Source organism: Ochlerotatus camptorhynchus, unplaced genomic scaffold (genome assembly GCF_037179485.1).
Source record: "Ochlerotatus camptorhynchus isolate MF236.1 unplaced genomic scaffold, CSIRO-AGI_Acam_v1.1 ptg000213l, whole genome shotgun sequence".
Classification (NCBI taxonomy): domain Eukaryota; kingdom Metazoa; phylum Arthropoda; class Insecta; order Diptera; family Culicidae; genus Ochlerotatus; species Ochlerotatus camptorhynchus.
In genome coordinates, this window is record NW_027040703.1 from 2,828,686 (window position 1) to 2,850,429 (window position 21,744).

General features: G+C 38.3%; 2 protein-coding genes across 6 annotated transcripts in view; one reads left to right on the plus strand and one right to left on the minus strand.

Moving 5' to 3' along the window:
• The window catches only part of barc (RRM1_TatSF1_like and RRM2_TatSF1_like domain-containing protein barc), a 281,458-nt gene that overhangs the window by 102,048 nt on the left and 157,666 nt on the right, over nt 1-21,744 (plus strand). The window lies entirely within an intron of this gene.
• rgn (regeneration) overlaps nt 946-21,744 on the minus strand; it is a 379,503-nt gene continuing 358,704 nt past the window's right edge. For 3 of the 5 annotated variants that reach the window (XM_065224682.1, XM_065224679.1, XM_065224681.1), the window contains 6 exons: nt 15,271-15,767; nt 6,204-6,545; nt 6,015-6,126; nt 5,851-5,907; nt 4,661-4,837; nt 947-4,586 (listed from right to left, as the gene is read on the minus strand). In XM_065224682.1, the coding sequence (XP_065080754.1) occupies nt 3,827-4,586; nt 4,661-4,837; nt 5,851-5,907; nt 6,015-6,126; nt 6,204-6,545; nt 15,271-15,316 (1,494 nt within the window). In that variant the 5' untranslated portion in view covers nt 15,317-15,767 and the 3' untranslated portion in view covers nt 947-3,826. Of the gene's footprint in view, nt 4,587-4,660; nt 4,838-5,850; nt 5,908-6,014; nt 6,127-6,203; nt 6,546-15,270; nt 15,768-21,744 lie in introns of all 5 variants that reach the window. The other 2 variants (XM_065224680.1, XM_065224683.1) reach the window with 2 other exon arrangements.

Genomic DNA, 21,744 nt, shown 5'->3' on the forward strand with positions numbered 1-21,744 from the left:
AATTTTTCCACCAGAGTGATTCATTTTGATTAGTCCAATATTCAATAAAAGCTTTTTCTTCGATTTACCACCACGAAGGTGGATTTTATCAACCTTAATTTTACGCTCTTCTTTTAACCCTCCATGAACCACCTTGAAAAAAATACTCCAGAAATTTATTATATGCATCATTGTCGTGCAATTTTTTGACCAAAACATTTCAAAGGAATTGACGCAATAAAAGGTTTTCAGTGCCCTTATATTATGAAATGAAGTTATTTTACTCTCCAATCAAGAAGAAATGAACCAGCCTCTGGCTGAAAGTCTCGCTAATAAAGATAACCTAACCTAACCTTCAAATCAAGGTATCAAGAAATCAAGTAATTTATATAATATAATTTGGTAAATGTGGAAATAAAAATCTTATTGCAATTGCCCCACCTTGTCCCACCCTGTGCACGCTAGTTACTTTTGATCGAAGTGACTTCTAAGATAAAGTTGTAGAGCGCAAAAATAGAAATATTTTTTTTTAAATTTTGAGTAAAATTTCAAATGAAGTGTTAAAAACTCAAACATCTCAAAAAATATACCTTCATTTTTTAATTTTTTTTAAAAGCTCATAAAAATGCGAATTTTTGGAATATTTGAAACTATGGACAATTGAAATTGACAAAAGTCGATGAGCAAGATCATTTTTTTTTAAATTTTTTGCTAGTACGCTGTTTTATATAATTTCTGCACAGGAAACTATATTTTAGTCATTTAAACATTACATAAGAAAGCTTGTTAACAAGAAGTGATGTTCTGCGATTATTGTTAATTTTCAAGTGTCCATGGTTTTAAATACTCAAAATTTAGAATTTGTTATGAGCTTTTTTAAAAATAAATAAATTATAAATATTGAATTTATACTTTTCGAGATATTGCAGTTAAAGTGTTACATTTTTTAATTTTTTTTTCAAAATTACTAAAACGTTAATTTTGTAATATAGGAGAAATGGCTCTAATGTTGGCCTATGGATCTAAAATTGAGCGCATCGCTAAAAATCTGCTCTTTATCAATATTATCTAGATGAATGCGTCATTGGGTCAGTACTAATGGATATTTTGTGTCGCTATTGAAAATTTAGTCGATTGCTGAATTTAGGGGCATTTAGGCTGACATTACATCCATTTCTCGTATGTTTTTTTCAAGAAAGACATTTCACTATACAAATTTGTCTCAGACGTCAATTCGATCAGAAATCACGTTTTAGTGCTACAATCTATTGGAAAAATTTAATGACGCCATTTTTAATAAAATGCAAGGTCCAAAACGGCCGAAATTTTCCAAAAATATGAATGATTGCCCATAACACACAATTCTCGCGTATCATTTAAAAAGGGCCTATCCTCGTTGATCGATTGTCTTCATCGACTTTCTCTTTGGTTTACCACGGCAACATACACGAATTTCTCGCTATGCTCGCAAGACAGTTCGACAGAAGAAGATGTTAACTTGTGCCTAAAACAACACACTTTTTTCATAAGATGAAGCAGCCATTGTGCTAAAAATCTCACTAATAAAGCAATAAAAAAAAACAAAACTTGATCGAGAATGCATTTGCAGTCGTGTTATTCGCGAAATAGAAAATCGATGAAAATAATCGTTCAATAGGCCCTTTTCTCATGTTACGCGAGAATTATGCAAAGTTTCATGCAGATCGGAGAATTTTGAGTCAACATTTTTATGTTTTTGTCCTATTTGGCCTGGAATTGGCCTCATGTGATTTGAAGTGTCGCATGATGGGATTTGATTCAGTTGATCACTTCCTCGGGGGTACCTGGATCCTGTCCGGATGTGACTAATGTGGTCCGGTGCACACAGTTTGACTGCCCTTGATCTTGTTTTTTTGATTCTCATGTGATTTGATGTGTCGCATGATGGGTTTGGTACCGTTTTTTTCATATCTGGTATTAAGGCCCGTATTCACCGTCATAATCAGTAATTCCATAGAAAAAATAGGGTGCATTATAGAATTTCGTAATAATTGGTAATTTTATTTCTTATCGAAAACTATTTGACCCACTTTTTTTTACGTTGTTAGTGTTTAGTTTTTGCTCATAATTATTATTCAATACTTAATATTTTAGAAAAATTGTAGCTCAGAATCGGAAAAAAATGCAATAGTGCCTTTGGTCCTAAGGTCACGAAAATCATGAAAATCGATTTTAAATCAATGTTTTTTAATGCAAACCACGTATAGCTCATAATCATATTTTTCCAAAAAATCGGTCCAGCGGTTCTAAATTTATGATTTAAAAAAAATGGGACACATGGGACTGTCCATACAATGATAAATTGGTTAAATATGGTTGATCAGATGAAACAATGTGGTCTAAGGTTGTCTTACTGAAGACCCAATGACTAAAAAAAAATAAAAGTTTTATGAATTATAGTAATTAGAAAATGCGGAGCTTACTGCTCATGAACCTTTCCACCCCTGTCGAAAAGAAAAGCGTCCCACCTATATCTCAAGATTTATTTATTTGCAATCTCATTCAAATACCGTTTTTGCGTACTCGACATCTCCCACGTTATCATCGTTAGCTTTATTCATAGGTTTACATTACATTTTTTCTTCTCTTCTGTAAACTTGCTTCCATTCTCCGAATCGAACAAAAAAAAATACTGTCAACAGATGTCGTTGTATATTTTCATAATTTCTTGTTCCTTGTTTTTTTTTTCTTTTTCTTTTCGCAACGATCCAACTTCTTTTTCCGAATTTCAAAGCCGTTCGCATTTTTGCTCACTTGTTGGCTGATTCACTTACTCACTATGATCTTAGGGGGCGAGAGAATTATTTAACATATTAAAATTTAGCTTTTTTTTCATATTGACTTCCTGTTTGCTCATATTTAGTTTAAAACTTAATGTTAATATGGCAAATTGTTAATGTTCTCGTTTTTTTTTCTTTTTCGATTAAGCTTTTTTCTCTTTCTTCTTCATTAGCATTGCGTTGCACTAATTCACTGGATGCGGTGCGTACTGACTGGTCTAAAGAAATGGATATCAAACTCTGTCCTCTAAATTGGTTTCGCTAACCGTAACGAGATTGTTCCTCTTTCTACTTAAGTGCTTTTAGTCTACTTGTTGCTGGATGTTGACGCGTAATTGCATACGGAATATATCGAAAACGTTCAATTCACTTCAACTTAACAAATAATGACTGTTGGTTGACATTTTTTTTTCGCTTGATTTTGTTTTATTTATTGAAAATAGTTCTCTTTTAGTAACATTTAATCTAAACTGGAAAATAAACAACAAAAAAGGTTCGTTCATTTGGATTCGAAGGTAATTGTTACGTAGTTAACTGTATCCTTAAATGGTATTACATATTCGTAGATGAACTGAGTTAAATTAATGGCATGACAGAATCGTCCATTTGAACGAGTACTAGTATTCAGAAGATTGCTTCTTATTTTTAAAACTCTGATTTCCTCTAGTAGTAGTTGAAGGAAGGATATGTGTGTGTATGTGTGTGTGTATTTTGTAATCATTTCTGTTTGAGCGGAAGAATGATAGATTATCTGATAATAAGACAGACTTTAGGAACCGCTTTTCAATATATTATTAAATCTGTTGCTTCTCTGTAGATTGGTCAATCTTGAGAGTCTACGAGATGAGAGTGGGAAAAGGTGTAAGCGAAAACCTTGGGTTTACGACCTATTCCCCGTTTCTCATTCTCTCTATCTCTCTCATCACTGGGAAGGACTCTTGAGGCAATGTATTCAACGTTTTTTTTTCTTTCTTTCTACACAAACATGCTTGCCTCCCACGGAGTCGGATCGCTGCTTGGCAGCGCACTTACGGAATGGTTTCGTTTTTGGCTCGTTGTTTCTTGACCCGTTTTCGCTTGGCACGCTCGGCGAAGAACATGTCCCGTTCTTCGGGCGTGAGCTGCGCGAGTCGTTCGCGGAGCTTGTTGCGGCGATCCTTCCTCTCTCCGTGCGACAGTTGCGGTTGATTCGGTTGGTACTTTTCGGTAGTCGTGCCACGCTTGGCGAAGAACTGTTTCCGTTCTTCGGGTGTGAGTCGAGCCAGCCGTTCCCGGAGCTTATCGCGACGAGACATCTTGTTCTCTTGCGGCTGGTTTGGTTGGTAGTTTTCGGTAACCACGTGTAAGGCTTCCGTTGGCAAGGTCTCCGGTGCGGCGGTTGTCGGTGTAGTCGTCGTCGTCGTAGTCACTGTAGTCGTCGCTGATGCAGGTGCTGCGGTTGCTGGACGAGCGTTGGGCTCTGTTAAGTGATGACGATGCTGGTGTGGACGGGACTCGCCGTTGTCGGCTTCGTACTTGCGGTTTATCTTCTTCTGGGGATGAATATCTACGTTGAAATCGCGCATGAAGGCTCCATTACCGTTATGGTAACCGTTTCCGTTCCCGTTAATGGAGTTGTGAGATTGGACGTACCCTACCACCGGTTGACGGATAACGTCGTTACCGATAAAGTTTTTAACGCGAGATGCCTTGATGCGGTGGGCTCGGTTGGATTGTTTCTTGTTCTTGAATCGGTTGTACAATACCGTTGAATTTACAGTGCTATTGCTGCTCGTACGGTAGAAGTCCCTGTAAAAAACAAAATCAACAGCGTTAGGTCAAACTGCTCCAACAAACTGCTCCATCGCAACCAGGACACTTACCTCTGCTTGTTGCTGCGTGGTTGATTGGCCACGACCACCTCGACTTCGTTGGCCAGCTCGTTCGGGAAGGTTTCATTCCACCGGGTGTAGACCTTGCTGCGGCTGTGGCTGTTCACGAACGGCATCTTGTGCTGGCAGATGAAATTTAACTTTTCTGTGCATATCTTGGCTGACCATCTGCAATGAAAAGGAGAGGGAACCGGTTCCGATAACCGGACGGAAAACCGACATTAGATTTATTGCTCTCAGCTGGGATGTTGATTGATTTTTCTACGTTGTTGTACGAAAAAAAAAGTGTTAGTGGAAAGTGCCTAGTGCAATTGGAGTGCCTTTGTTAAATGCGCGCATTTAGTTGCTCCCATACTACCAATTCCATTCAAGCTACCACCACAGACCAGGTTTCAATTACTGCCACCAAGCAAGATAAATACAGAATCGCAACTGAGACCTGAGGTTAGTCAGAGGATACTTTTTTTTCCCGGAAAAAAATTTCACCAACAGAAACATGCTTGAAAATGTCGCGTTACCTTTCAGCTGTGTTGCCCGAAAGTTTGGCCGTTTTTGTTTGAATACACCCAACCTATTAACGCGGTATATTTTTCCGATGTTCAACTAAAACCCCAAATTGGTGTCAAAAAATCAATGAAAAGTAAAGACATTTTCTAAGTTCACCTCAGAAATAAAAAATTGGAAAAGTGTACCCGCGTACAAAAAGGGTTGGGTGTATTATGTTCGGATGGAGAAAAACGACTTTGCTTCATTAGAAACTGACAGGCAGAAGTTTTTCCTTTTTTGTTGTTGCAATGAATGAATTAATACATGGTTGAAAAGCGAGTCGGGTGCCCAGAGTCACATCGAGAGGTAGCCATGTTGTAACGAGTTTCGTTCTGGACACCCTATTTGAAATTGTTTGAATGCATTAAAACATAAAAGTGAGCGTCAACGGATGCAGGTCCTTGATTTGGCTCTTCTTCCAAATCGTAAAAGTTTCCAAATGAAAGCCAAATAGCATAGCTCAAAGCTTCTATTTATTTAGAGTTCTTAATGTTGTTTCCGCTTGTCGTATGCAGTTAACAGAGAGATAAAAAAAATGGATGCATTCATCACTCAGTCTCAGTCGAGGAGGAACGAACGACGTAGGCATTTAAACTGTCACGAAAAAATACACACACATATATCCATATAATTACCTGAATTTGACTTCAGGGCTAAGCACTGCACAGTGGAACTTCAAATCCTGGCTGCTCCTGCAAAAAATGCTCATAAACAATGGAACTAACAACGCATATCTTCGGCTGACGACGCTTTTGACACGTCATTCTAGTTAGGCACCACTCGGATGCAATATAATTACCCAGGAACCATCTGACTGAAGGACTGATATCCGATGTCCTTTCCATTGTAGCCCCACTGCCACTTGTTGGCCCTCCAGTTGTAGTTGCCACCGATCCAGATAAAGTTCTTCTCTGAAATGATAAACTTTCGCAAGTTAGTTTTCCCAGAATATAATTCCTCATCCCCCAAACCACACAACTCTACCCACCCTTCGTTGTCTGCAGGAACTTTCTCAAATTCTTGTCGTCGTACTTCATCGGTTCGGCCAGCTTGCTGTTGCGATCTTTACACTCAAAGTGCGCATCCAGCCAGTTTAGTCTGCTCTGCGAAATGAAGTAGCACTCGTTGCCGATGCGGAAGAAGTGCGGCGGGCACATGGCGTACATCCGTTTGAACCGGCGGCCCGAAATGTGCTCGCCAGGGTGCTGTGGAGGTGTGTTTGGATCATATTGCTGTATCTGTTGCTGATGCTGCTGCTGCTGCTGCTGCTCAGAGTAATATTGTGACTGTGCTGTGGAGACGGTTAGGAACACCGTCAGCAGACAGAACACTGTGGAGTAGAAGAAAATAGATATTGTTACAATGGATAACATTTCAGTTCCTGTTACGGACGATAGAGTACAACGAAAGAGACTACTGAATTGCGTTGTTTGCTGAATGCCACTACACTTATCAAATTTTGCTGGATTATGTCTTGGAAAATTAACCAAATCGACCAGGATTTAGGGTCGCTACAATGATAATATATGTTTGTGATGAGAATTTGCCATCGAGGGAGGAAACTTTTTTCCAGACACATATCCTTCCTAACTCGATGGTCGATTTATAATTAAATGGTCGATTGCCAGTATAAGTGATACATTTATACCCTACTGAGCAGTTCCAACACAGATTCGCAAATCGTTTCCGATCGACCTTTTACGATTATGATGAAACTTTGCACAGTTGTTTCTTATTGCCCAACATGCCATTTTACATATATGGTTCCCTAGTTTGGCACACGACTAACACTTGAAAAGGGCTTATGCAAAAATGATACGCATCAATAGAAAAATATATATCTCGTGAACGATTTGTTTGATCGAGATGGTGTCTTCGAAAAAGTTGCGGACAAGTATTGTGCCTTCCAAGAAAAAAATATACACTGTAAAAAATTAGAATTTTTTTTTTTACAAAAAAAAGCAAAATTATCAAAAAAAAAAAAATTAAAATTACTCAAATTGCATTTTTTTTAAATTATTTTTTTATATTTATTTTGTAGTTTATATAAAGTTATACCTACTGACACTGTGCATTTGCTGGGCAAATCATAAACAAAAAAGTTATGAAAAAAATAATTGTAAAGTATTTTTCAAAATACCACCTACAGTTATCGAATATCTTTAAAATAGTGTTAATATTAAAACACATCAAATTTACAACAAAAAAGCTCATAATGCTTAAATTGCCCAAAGTTGTTATTTTCGAGATACTCGTAGGTTAAAATTCACTTATCGCATAATTTGAGCAATTTTCGCTCTTTTGAGATGACTTAAATTTACACGATATTCGGCATACATTTATGTTTGTATAAAGTCTGGAACGCGCAAAAATTGGTCAACTTCAAATTGGTGTGTTTCTGTTAAAAATACATAAAAAAAACCTGAAATGCTGCATTTGGAAGTTGAGTGTTTATACAATGGTTGCTATGATGAGTTTTCACCGTTTGCTCTTCAGTTTTCAAAATGATCATATACCGATAGGTATACTCATCTCAAGAAACAATTTTCATTTTAGGCCATAATTTGGTCTTGAAGAATCTTTTAAACCTTTAAACTTGTAATGTTACTCGGAATCGATCAACTTTATATCACATACATAATTATATTCGCGCCCGGATCAAGTGGTGATTTTGTCGTTGTTCCTACTAAGATAGCTAAGTTTATAGAATTTCATGTGGTGTCATTGGAATGCATATGGTGTCATTGCTTGAATTCTTTTGCTTAGTGTTCCGAGTGAAGTAGTTTCAGTATAACGGCTGAGCGAGACATATCATGTTACGAAGCTACTTCAAGATAGAGAAGCAGATTCAAGCCGTCTCAAACTCCTTGCAAACTCCGATCATGCTTGGCATGCAAATGTTCGATGCCGGACATAGAGATAAATTAAACATTAATTTCTGCACTTTGTGCTAACCAGATACCAATATTAGGACATCTTTGAATACCGAGGTTAGTCTGTAAAACATAAAGATCTGAATCCATATCTCTCACTTCAAAATCATGAATTTAAATCTCACCCGGATAATGCACGAATGATCCGAGAGTGTGAAAATTACTATAAATAAAAAATACTTTCCTTGAAATTTTGCTAAGAATTCTCAAATCATCCTCTTGGAATCCTGTAAAGATTCTTTTAAGATTATTTCAAAAATCATCATCATTGGAATTTCCTTGCAATTCCAATCCACAATTGAGAATAACTTATTTTGCTCTTACTACATATTACATACTGTATTCTTTAGGGTCAACAGTTGAGCGAAATAATAAAATATGCTTCAAGCAAGGATTTGGGTTTTATCATGCGATAAAACTTGTGATGATACTTGGGGTATTTTACCATATTTAACTGTTTCAATTAAACTGGAAAACTAGGTTAGACAACTGCAAAAAAAAAACGAAAAAACAAGTTTTGAAATTTTTTCCATTGTCTATGATCTCGAGATATCACAAATTTTCTGAAGTTTCGAAAAAATAAACTCTGGTTCCGATATGCGATATCTCTTAGTCATCTTGAAAGTTTTCCAAGCCTAATATGTTGAAAACGGTCTGGGAAACTTTGCAAGCGCTAGAGATTTTTCAAAGACCTGAATTTCGATAAATCTTTGAAGGCCGGAAGCATTAGTATCGGAAAACATCGAAAAATCATGTAGTTCTTTTCCAATCCCATCAAATTGTATTTTCTACAAGTCCGGAACCAACAAATTTCCAATCCCAGATTTCAGATAAATTCTATGTTTAAAATCATGAAATCTCTTCTATATTTTAGAAACATTAAATTTTTTTTCGGATTGTGAACTTAAATTCTAAAATATCGTAAATTATTCTACGCTTTCTTAATTTGTTTGAATTAAAGGTCGCGAATTACTAAGTACCAGCATTAAACAAAAAATGTAATTGTCTCTAAAATGTATACCAGAATCTTACAACTTTATTGAAGATCGAGATTTTTCGCGAAAATTTTCGTCGTTCCAGAATAATGATATTTATTGATACGATCCAGAACACTTTTCTAGGTTCCAGAGATATGAAAATGTGTCTATGTTTGAAGTTTTACAGAAGTTTCTATATTCGAGATCTTTAAAATTGCTTGTCTTTTTTGTTTGTTTATTAATTTATTTGATAAGGCTTAAACGAATGAACTTTACAGAGCCGAGGATTCTTGGTCACTATACAATACATCTTAAAACTATAGTCAAAAGGTACAACACAATAAACACTTTATCTTCCGCTATCCAAAAAGCCTCATCCATCAGAACTGGAGCTGCTTCCAGTAGTTTCATTGTATGGCAGTTACGCCAACGAGGGTCAGAGCGCGTCCATTGCAGCAATGGGCGCAAAACGTGGTCAGCACTCACACACTCATCACGAAACGGTTGCTTTCCAAAGTCGACGACTCATCGATCGAAAGAACTGCTGATGAAGAACAAAAAATTGCTTGTCTTAAAATGGATAAATTTGTCCAAGGCGTTAAACATTTTTCTCTGCGCCTAATTTTTTTTCAATTTCAAGATTTCCTAATAAATTTCTTTGTTCAATCTTTCACATCCCGATATTCAACCAATTCGCGATCTGGCTCTAAATTTTCAACGGTTGTTTTCCAAAAAATCGTTACTGAAAAAAGAGTACTGTGTGTGGAAATGGAGGTTACAAATTAACCAATTGATTATCCAATGAATACTGATTTTACGAAAACAAATTTTTAAGATGCTTCAACCATTTGTTTTATTAAAAAAAAAGCTTTTAAAATGCTCATGGTGGGTTGAGAATTTATAATATTTGTCAAAACGGATCTCATTCAACGACAGATTAGATCCATATCTTTAATATCTTTCCGATCAATAAATGTCACTATTGGTCACTTTTTTATTGTTTTAAAGTCACTATTTGGTCACGTTTTTTTCGTTATTGCAGTCAATACTATTGTATAAAAACCCACTACCAGCCCTGCATATTGTAGAGGAATTCTGCTGACAGAATTTTATCATTATCTCTATAGGGTTATTTTTGAACGCCTTTTTTGTTAAAGGTAGAGTTTTTTTTTCAAACCGGGAATTGACCAATGGAATTTGAATGAACACCCTGCTGGATGTGGCCAAATCGACCGTGACAAACGTTTTAAAAGTGTTTGGGGAGCGTATGTCGACAGCCAGGAAGCCTGGAAGCGGCGGCAATCGTAATCCGGACGTGGCAGCGACGACGAAGAAGGTGGCGGTGATATATAAGCTCTCCATCCGGGACGTCGCTGGCAAGCTCCCATACTACTGTGCAGCGGGCCAAGAAACGAGCCTGGTTGTCGACGTTTAAGGTAGGGTGACGAACCGAGATTACAAACAAAACTAGTTGGCAAAGCAGCGGTCCCGAAAACTGTATACGAATCTGCTCACAAAGTTCGGCTGTGTCGTCATGGACGACTAAACTTATGTGAAGGCGGATTTCCAGGAGGCAAGGTGGCTGAAATTTTCAAAACCATCGAAGTTCCCGAAAAAATATCTCGTCTGGCAGGCCATATGCACGTGTGGTCTAAAGGCGGCATTTTCATTACTACGGGAACCATCAATCAAGAGATCTACGTCCAGGAGTGCCTGGAAAAGCGGCTGCTACCATTCCTAAAGCAACATAATAGACCTGTGCTGTTCTGGCCGGACTTGGCGAGCTGCCACTATGGGAAAAGGCAATCGAGTGGTACGATGCGAACAACGTGGTTGTGGTACCCAAAGACCACAACCCTCCCAACAGCCCAGAACTCCGCCCTATCGAACGGTATTGGACCTTGGTGGAATAAAAAAAAAAAAAAAAAAAAAAAAAAAATCAATGGAAAACGAGCAGCAGTTTAAATCTAACTGGCGTTCGGCGGCGAATAAGGTCGATGAGACCAATTTGCAAAATTTAATGGAAGGGGTTAACCAAACCAACGAACATTTTTTTATTTTAAATATATGAATTTAACTACGAAAAGAAAAATATGTGATATGAGTTTTGACTGAAAGAAACGATTTTTTTGTCGACCATTTTTTGCGCGTTCCAGTCTTTATAAGCTTATGAACAAGTTCGTTGCTTTTGCCAAGCCAAGCGCAAAATCGCCCGATTTTTTGCTGTGTGTATTATTCTTGCAAAGGATACACTAAATACTGTATGACGGAATTAAAAACAAATGCTTCATCAATAAACAGGAGGGACACATGATAGATTCCTACCCCAAGAAAGAAACAATCACAGAGAAGAAGTTCAAAAAAAATATGGACAAAGCAGTAGTACTTTCCTTCTGTGCGATTTCATGTAAAATTATTAGTTTTTGGATGGTAAGAAGGGTCAATATCTACCCTAGATGGTTTGAAGTTTGGTGAAGTTTGTTTATTTTTTTCACGCAATACTAGATATCCAATCATTTAATGCTATAAGGGATCTAGTCTCCCCATGGTGCGGATACTTGATCCGTTTTTCCAAATTTCATGAAAACGATTTAAATTCCCATGTTCTTCAACTACTAAGGTCATTAAAGTGTTTCTTAAGCAAGCACCACACACTAACGTTTTGTTTTCGTGTTCGGTAAATTTTACCGAAATCAGAACAGCTGAACGTTCAGTAAAACTTTGACCTTCATTTTAAAGTCCATTGAATTGAAAAATAATTTTAAAACATGTTCAACCTTGTTTAAATGATCAAATCTTGTCATTTTAGTGTAGATTTAGTTTCAAGGTAACTGAAAAGCAATTGAATTAAATTGCATAAATTTTACCGAACAGTTTAGCTGTTCAGATTTCGGTAAAAATAATTGATGAATGAAAAAGAAGCACGCTTTCAACGAAAGGCTGGCTATGGATTTTCTCGTCGTTGCTTTGCTCATCGCTTTCAATGATAGTAACATCGATTTTCGAGTTAAACGAAACCTCATTATGGCTTTCAATCCCTTTCACCGACACTCTATCACCGCTCTTTCAATTTGTTTAACCCTTGTTCTGTGTACTTTGGCCACTTTGAAAGGCAACAACTTTTTTCATTTGTCGTTGGATTTTACTAATTGTTGCGTGACTAGGTGCGGAGCCCTGTAATAGTAGCAGAAATCTGCTACAAAAAACTTACTCAATTTGACCCCAAGTTCAAATTGCCGTGTCTTAACGAAATTTCAATGCATTTCTGAAATTTCAAATGATTTGCAAAGAAAATTTTGTTGAATTCCGGGAAAACCGGAAAATCCGAAAAAAAAACCCGAGAATACGGATTTGCCCGGATAAAAATGCGGGAAAACCCAAATCGCATTGAGAAAGATCATATAGACTCATCGCAAGTAACAATTTTGGTTTTATAATAGTCTTGTAGGCCATAATTTGGTCTTGAAGAATATCCTTTAAACCTTTATAACGCTTGCAATGATAATTGGAACCAATCAATTTTATATCATATACATAAAAATATTCTCTTGTTTACACATCTGTTTACAACTTTCATATTATGTATAAAAAATCCTCAAAATTACAAAAACTCTATTAATTACATTCAATCACAATCTGTTGGGACACGGGGAAAATGGCGATTTTGTCGTTGTTCCTACACAGTAAATTTTTAGAATTACTTTTGGAAGAAACGTGTTTGAATTATTTTGGTACAGTTTTCCGAGTGTAGTAGTTCTAGCATAAAGCCTGAGCGAGATATATCCTGTTACGAAACTACTTGAAGCTCGATTTTAAGATAGAGAAGCACATTTATGCCTATAAAAACAGTGTCCGATCTCAAACTCTGTGCATGCCGAAAACAAATCATGAGATGATTGATCCAGAGATAAATTAAAAAAAATAATTAGGGAAAAGGATGAAATGTCGGCAAATGCCCCTAATTTGGGACAATACAAGAATTCAGCAATCGACTAAATTTTCAATAGCGACCAAAAATATCCATAAGTACCGTCCCAATGACGCGTCCATTTAGATAAAATTAATAAATAGCAGATTTTTAGCCATGGGTCCAATCTTAGATCCATAGGCCAACATTAGAGCCATTTCCCCTATATGATTATCTATAAACGGTTCTTTTTAATGTCTTTTTTGTTTTAAGCAGGGATGACGTTTGGATTTTTTTTTAAATAACCGAGAAAAAACCGGGAATTGAAAAATTTGATTTGAAAGGACACCCTGTGAATTTTTGTTCAAATTATCAGGTTTTTTTGGAGGGTCGGATCTCTCGAGGGGACCCCACATTGTAAAACTATGTGGGATCCGTCTTCTAAATCAATTTTCAATAATTCAAACTGAAAGCACATTAAATTTACTTTACAAAGTATTACAAATTTGAAAAATACGTTGAACCTTTGCTGAGCGATTTGAATTTGGGTTCAAATTGATCCCAAGGTACAGACAACGTTAGTTTTTTTGGAACATACGAAGGGTCAATATGCGTAAAATTTTCCTCGATTTTCCAGGAAAAAACATTTAGTATTGGAGGAAAATCGAAATAATTTTCACTCTGTCTTTTAGTATACTCCTAGACTGAGCAAAATATTCGTCGTTTTAGCTCATATTCGAGCAGATTTTTGAGAAAAAGCGTGGAACATTTTACTCAGTCTATGAGTAATCAACGTTTTTGTGATTTTGAGTTAAAAATCACTTGAGTTGAGTCTATCACATCCGACGTGCAGCTAAGAGTACCCCAAGTAACTGAAAGTTCTGATAAAAGGCTATTTGTGGCTTAAGCAGCTTGGTTGAAGGTGGTCTATAGAATTCTAAGCAGCCTCATTTTGAAAGTTCCGGTACCATAATTGAAGAGCATTCCAAGCAGCTTCTTGTGGAACTTAAACGAAACTTTTAGAAATTAAGTTAAAAAAAAGGTCTTTGTCCTCTGCACCAATTGTATATTTAGTTCGCACTTTTATGAAAGATAATTCTAAAGTCAGGTCTTTATGAATGTTATTTCTAAACGCAGGTATGAACGTGTATTGATTTATCAGCATTAGTATTAGTATTGGAGCTGTTTGAAGAATTAGACACAGTCCTTCTGCGTGAGAGCCCCAGCATGAACCGCTACGTCATCTGAGATATATTAAAGTGAGCTGTTGTCCCGCCTACTGTTGGAGTTTTCAGTGCCAGCTGACTTGAATACGAAACACAACACCTTGGTGAATTTTAAATTGGTGTTTGCCCGCATGGTATTCCATGCTTCATGTGGGCTATGACGAACCTTTTTAGAAACTTTCAAGTTGACAAGAAGTTCCGCAGGGAACTTTTAAGCTACTTCAAAGTTGCTAAGAAGTTCCGCTGGGAACTTGTTCGGAACTTTGTTGTGGCCTTGTTTTCAGCCTTGCCTGGAGTTCCTAAGAAGTGCTTAGTTATGCTTTTCGGAACTTTTTTGAACTTCAAGTTGCTATGAGTACGCATCGGAACTTTATAGAACTCGAAAGTGTGTTTTATCGTTGAATGCGGAACTTTTGGCTGCTTGGGAAGAAAGTTCTGTCGAAACTTTATATGAACTTTATGAAACATGAAAGTTCTGTCGGAACTTTATATGAACTTTATGGAACTTAGAAGTGAGTTTTATTGTTGATTGCCGAACTTTTGGTTACTTGGGACGCCTGATATTCAAAAACTGCGTGATTTAAATTCTGCTTCGATTTTTTGTTTGTAATAAATGAGGTAGGGGAAATGGATGTAATGTCGGCCTAAATGCCCCTAATTTGGGCCCATACATAAATTCAGCAATCGACTAAATAGCGACCAAAAATATCCATTAGTACCGTTCCAATGACGCGTTCATCTAGATAAAATTGATAGATAGCAGATTTTAACGACGGACCCAATCTTTGATCCATAGGCCAACATTAGACTCATTTCCCCTATCTTTTCACTAAGAATCATTGAAATTTATTTTTATTAACCGTTGATATCCCAATGAATATATTTCTGGTGGTAATAATTCACAATACAACCGTATGAGCTATTCTAGGTTTGTTCACTCAGTGTTTTTTTTTTAAATTTTGTCGCTTAAGTTTAGAACTTACATATATTTTTCATAAAATCCATTACTCACCCGCTATTACAATTGTTCGAGTGCCCATCATTGCGTTTGTTCGCATTCTTCTATTCGTACTCTTATGTTTCTCTTCACCTACTAACTGATGTCTGAAAGGACCGTTCTGCTTAGCTCCAATAAATGTAACGGATTACATTTAAACCAACGCAAAACCGGAACTACCACATCCAATCAATCCGAGTTTTGGTTTCTTTTTGTGGGTAGCAATGTGCAAGCACTAATGTTGTCCCCTCCGTCAACCACCTGATCCCTATCGGGGTTGATGAAATGTTTGTCTTAATTAAAATACTCTCTCTGCTCGAGGAGCAACCTAATTGGTCCTACGGTTTTGTCGTTTATGCCTGCTGATTGGATCCGTTTCCTCTCAGTGTTCGGTGCTTCGTCGTCGCGTTGAGAGTACGGATCGTTTGCTTATAAAGAGTGGTTTCAGGTTTTGGTGTAGTTGCGAGGCGAAGCGTTTGCCGTGCTAATGCTGGCGTTTTCTTGTAGATTCGCTGTAAAGAAACCGAGAAGGGGAGAGAAAGAAACGATAAGTTTTGCGGGGTTTCTTTTCTTTTGTTGAGAAGGTTATGGTCTTGGGTAATGTGGGAGCAAGTTCTGACATCTGGTGGTTGGTTGGGGAATTAATATTTTTTGGGATGTTCAAGATACATGTATTTTAGTTTTTTTTTTGGTTCGGTATAAATTTGAATACAGATTTTAATAAATGTATGACTATTCATTGCGTGTAGATATAATTATTTCTGAATAATTGTTGCTGAACAGTGCACGTCATATTTAAAATTTAGCTGTAAACATTTCATAATTTGTTCTATTTTTTTTAATCTTTATTAAGGAGACTTTCAGCCGTTGGCTGGCTCGTCTCCGACTAATTATAATTTGTTCTACAATCAACTCTCTAAAACGATATTGAAAAGATTATTGAAAGTTATCATCCAGCTAGAAAATAAAAGATTCTCATACAACTTTGCGTGGAAGGTATGCGGTATATGTCACAAATCACCGCCATACGGATTATGAAATGTGATCATCCAGAGTATTTTTTAGTAACGTTATTTATAATTAACTTTAGCTGTTTGCTACAGTGTGTGTTAAATGGTACCATAACTGATTAAAAGTTCTATAAGCCTCTTTTTAACTGAATAAGTTAAGTTTTGCGGAAATGGGAACTGTACTCAAGTTTTACAATATCAAATACAGTCGTAGAGTTTTACAATATCAAATACAGTCGTAGAGTTTTACAATATCTAATACAGTCGTAGAGTTTTAATGTTTACAGTTTTATGAAATTGTTTAGATTTTTCCCCATTCATTTATTTGCAAGACTAAATCGCGTTAGCTTAACGGAGCCGATCCATATTTTTTTTATTCAATAATTAAAAAGAGGATTACAAAGGAGTTTGCATTCTTCTTCTTTCTTCTGTTTTCTTCTCTTAATTCCTTTGCCTTTGATTGAAAAGTTTCTTTGCCGCTAAGTAAATGGGTAAGCTTAAAAGGTCTATATTAAATTACATCCATCGACCATCGAAAACAAAACCATAAAAAAAAATTACCAGGACCCGAAATCTAACCACCTTTTTGCGACACATCCATCATTCGAAAATGTCAACCGCAAACATTGTAACCGTGACCACACCACGCGCCATCCAAGGGCGATAAAATTAAAGTTTATCTGCGTGGATGCGGTCCAAGTGGGTGCTCGCTGAACAACTCCCGCACCGCAATGATTACCATGTGATAGCCGATGTTGCTTGACCGGCATCGTTTCGGTTTCTTCGAATTGGACCTCTTCTCGTGGAATGACAGGGCCCAACAACGTGCGCGTGACGAAGGTGTACATTTTAACGGTTAATAAGAAATTAATAAGATGGAGCAGCTTCTCCTGTCCCTCCTCGGGCGCGACCCGATTCTGCTTCACTGTGGGTCGTTTCGAATCACCGGATTTGCCAATTTCGACTCCACTGGGTGAATTGAAAATGTGTCCAAAAATGTGCGATGGACGCGATTAATCGGTGCCTATTACCAACGAAATGAGATTTTGAGCTCTTATGGTAGTCATTTCGTTGCTGGTCTAATGAAATAACCAAGACCCACGCGCACGCGGGGAGCTACAAATGCGGGGGGACAAATCAGGTCTCGCGGGTTTATATTTTCAGAACCATGACCGGCAGTGAGGATGAATGCAGTTTCTGTTGTTGCTGCGTGGTCGGTTTTCAGCCGGTGAATCTCGATTGTTTGCGCTTGTCTGGGGGTCGCTCCAGCGCACTATGGGCAAAAATGGGTCCAAAATTACCCAAAATTCAATATCTCAACAGCACGCTAAATTCCGGCCTTGAAAAACGACTTTTTTGAAGGGAAATCGTCCGGGGAATCGATTGCACGTGGTCGTATACACCGGAGAGCCTTGTAGGTATGTGTTTTGGATCATTTTACCCCATTTTCACCTACTTTTTGGAGGAAATATTTTTTCACAGCTCTATTTTTCGTAAAACATAAGCACTTTATGCATGGTTTTTTAAAACAATGTCTTTAAACAACAGTTCATGAGATATTATGGGAATACGAGGTACACTTTATAAGGGAGTAAGGGGTAAAAGTGAACCCTCGTTAAATTTATTTTAATTCATATAAATGTTGAATGATGCGATTGTTTGAATGACCCCAAAGGTTGCCTGCAATAATAAGATTTTGTTTTCGAAATTTTAAGGTTAATTGGGGTTAAATAAGTTTTAATTTACTGCTATCTGTTTTAAAAGAGTTTTCACTTTTTTTGTCTGTATACAGCAAAACGATATAGTGGTTCTCAGAATTTTGTAAAAATTGATAGTTTTGTTCCTTATCGCAACATATTAGACCCATATTTTGTATTTTGTCATTAGGGTAACTATTTATATATTCAAGCTGTCAAAAAAAAAAAAAACGATTTTTTTCAAAAATTTATAACTTTTGAACTGTTTGGCTGATGACGGAACTCAAAGTACCAAATGAAAGTTAATTAAAAAAAAAATTCAGAAAAAATATTATGATACTTAAAAGAATTGATTTTGTATTAAAAAAAAAACATTGATTGGATTTTCACATTGACCCCTTACTCCCCTATACAGTGTACCCCGTATTCCCCTAATATCTCATTAACTGTTGTTTAAAGACGTAGTATTCTAAAACCATGCATAAAGTGCTTATGTTTTACGAAAAATAGAGCTGTGAAAAAACATTTCCTCCAAAAAGTAGGGGAAAATGGGGTAAAATGGTCCAAAACTTATACCTACAAGGCTCTCCGGTCTATGGGACCACGTGCAATCGATTCCCCGGACAATTTCCCTTCGGAAAAGTTGTTTTTCATGGCAGGAATTCTGCGTGCTGTTGAGATATTGAATTTTGGGTAATTTTGGACCCATTTTTGCCCATAGTGCAGCGATTTGATGGAGTCATATATAGCGACTAATGGGAGCTGACAGGCTGAGAGCTAAGATATATGGAAAACAGAAGAGGAAACACAGACAAAACGTTGTGTTGTGCGTGAAGGTGACAAAAAATTAGGCAATTTGATCCGTGAGTTTATATTGTTAATCATTTTTTGACGTTTATGGAGGTATTACTAGCGGTGTTTCGGATGACTTGAGTGGTACACAGTTGATCGGTTTTATTTTGATTCGATCTTTTGAGCATGGGTTGACCACCTAAACAAAAGGCACAGTGAAATCCCATGACATTCATGAGCACCATGAAATGTATATGTGATCTCACACCTTATTGATGCTCAGACATAGAATATATGTGTGAGATACAGTGAAATCATTTGTTTGGTTCTATTGCAAATATCCATAAGTGGATACATAAAAAAATGTTTGATTTTTTATCATTGTAGTAAAATTTTCTTTTTGACTTGAATTCTGCGGTTGTGTTGCTTTCAATTTAGTTGGGAGCTTTAATTTTTGAGCGTAATATGGTAAGAATGTGTCTGTCTTTTGCCATTTGTAATCTGTTATCTTCCCACCCCAAAATGGTGAGGACCACAGGGGAAAGAGCGTCCAATATAGCTCTGGTCTTCACAAGCTCCTACCTCACGCTTCCACGTGTCGGATGATGACAGCCAGTATATCCCAAGTAACAACTTGGGTTTTATCCGGGTTCTGTAGACCATGATTTAGACTTGTAGAGTGCTTAAAAACCTCGATAAAACTTGCAATGTTACTTGGGTATGCCCATATATGTGCTGGTAGCGGGGTGTGGGCAATGCCATCACGATTAACCCATATCGTGATGATAGCAAGGCTGAGGAGGTGCGAATCGTCGAGCGTCTGTCCACCAGGAGGTGCGGCTCGAACAGCGTCTGTCTGGGATCCAGCGTCTGAAAAAGAAATGCTGTATTGTGTCAGCTAAATCCAAGATGGCAGCCCAATCTACACAATAACCCGAGCGTCTGTCCACCAGGTGCGGCTCAAACAGCGTCTGTCTGGCATCCAGCGGCTGAAACAAGAAATGTTGAATCGTGTCAACTAAACCTAAGATGGCAGCCCCATCAACACGATGCAGGTATCGCGATCCTGGTACGGTAGCATACTGAATTATAAAAGTACTCAGAAAAATGAAGTAAGAAGAAGAAAAAACGAACGGAATTTTCGGCAACTGACCCAACGGCAACGAAATAAGGACAATGAATGGAAACTCGGTTCTTGGAATGTCAGAACGTTAAATGAACCTGGACGAGTGGGCCTTCTGGCCCGTGAACTGCAAAAGGTGAATGTGAGTGTGGCTGCTATTCAAGAAGTACGGGGTGGCTTAGATCTGGAGAACGTGAATTCAGGGCGGTAGATCCTATCGCCAACACATCGTAGATCCTATCGCCAACACATCTATCGCGGTGGCGATAGAGCAGAACACGGAGTTGGTTTCGTAGTGATTGGGAAACAGATGAAGCGGGTTATGCGGTGGAAACCGGTTAGCGTGCGCATCTGCGTTTTGAGGATTCGTGGCAAATTCTTCAATTACAACCTGATCAACATCTACGCACCGACTAACGATAAATCCGATGACGTGAAAGACGCGTTTTATGAAAGCCTGGATAAAACCTATGATGAGTGCCCTAAAAACGACGTGAAGATTGTCATCGGAGATGCAAACGCGCAGGTCGGAAGAGAGGAATTCTCTCGCCCAATCATTAGAACAGAGAGCCTTCGCTCTGCAACGAATGATAATGGCCTGAAGCTGATAAACTTCGCTGCTGCTCGTGATATGGCCATCAGTAGCACCCACTTTGCACGCAAGGATATCCGAAAGCACACCTGGAGACACCCTAATGGCGAAACTTGCTCCCAGATCGACCACGTGTTGGTGGATGGTCGGCATTTCTCGGATGTCGTAGATGTCAGGACCTTCAGGGGTCCTAATATCGACTCGGATCACTACCTCGTTGTCGCGAAAATTCGAGCGCGTCTATCGACCGTTACGAGTTCGAGAAACCGGAGATCGATGCGTTTCAATATCCAGCGTTTGGCAGTAGATGGTGTTGCTGCAGAGTACCACCAGAAGCTGAATGAGCGGATAGCGGAAATCAACGTGAACGAGAATCTCAACAATCTGTGGTAAGCTGTCCACGGAGCGGTGAGCACAACAGCACGAGAGGTGATAGGTACAGCTCAGAGGCGCCCCTGGAACGGGTGGTTTGACGAGGAGTGCCAGCGAGTGACAGAGGAGAAGAACGTCGCCAGAAGCCGGATGTTGGTGTCTGGTACCCGTCAGAACAGAGAGCGGTACAGGGTAGCAAGGTCAGCCGAGAAACGAACCCATCGCAGGAAAAAAGGCAGTACGAGGAACGCGTTATTGCTGAGGCGCAAGAAAGTATGGAGCAGAATGATATGCGAAGGTTTTACGCAACTGTCAATGGCGTGAGGAGTAAGACAGCGTCGTCTCCCGCCATGTGCTATGACCGTGAAGGTAATCTGCTGACAGATAAAACGATGGTGGCTGCCAGGTGGAAGGAGTACTTCGAGACGTTGCTGAACGGAGAGAACGAGAGAGCATCTACAAACAGAACACACATCGACGACGGTGGTCAAGCTGTGGAACCACCAACGCTAGAAGAGGTGAAAAAGGCGATACGAGAGCTGAAAAACAGTAAGGCTGCGGGGAAGGACGAGCTCCCGGCCGAACTTCTCAAACACGGAAGTGAGCAGCTGCACCAGACGATCCACCGTATACTGCTCAAGATATGGGAGGAGGAAGAATTGCCCGCTAGTTGGTTGAATGGTCTCGTTTGTCCCCTCTACAAAAGGGACACAGACTGGAGTGTGCCAATTACAGAGGAATCACGCTTCTGAATTCGGCGTACAAAATATTATCACGTGTTCTGTTCAACAGATTGAGATTGAGACCGCTTGAGGAATCCTTCGTCGGCGAATACCAGGCTGGTTTTCGTGAGGGCCGATCAACGACGGATCAAATGTTTACCCTGCGTCAAACCCTTGAGAA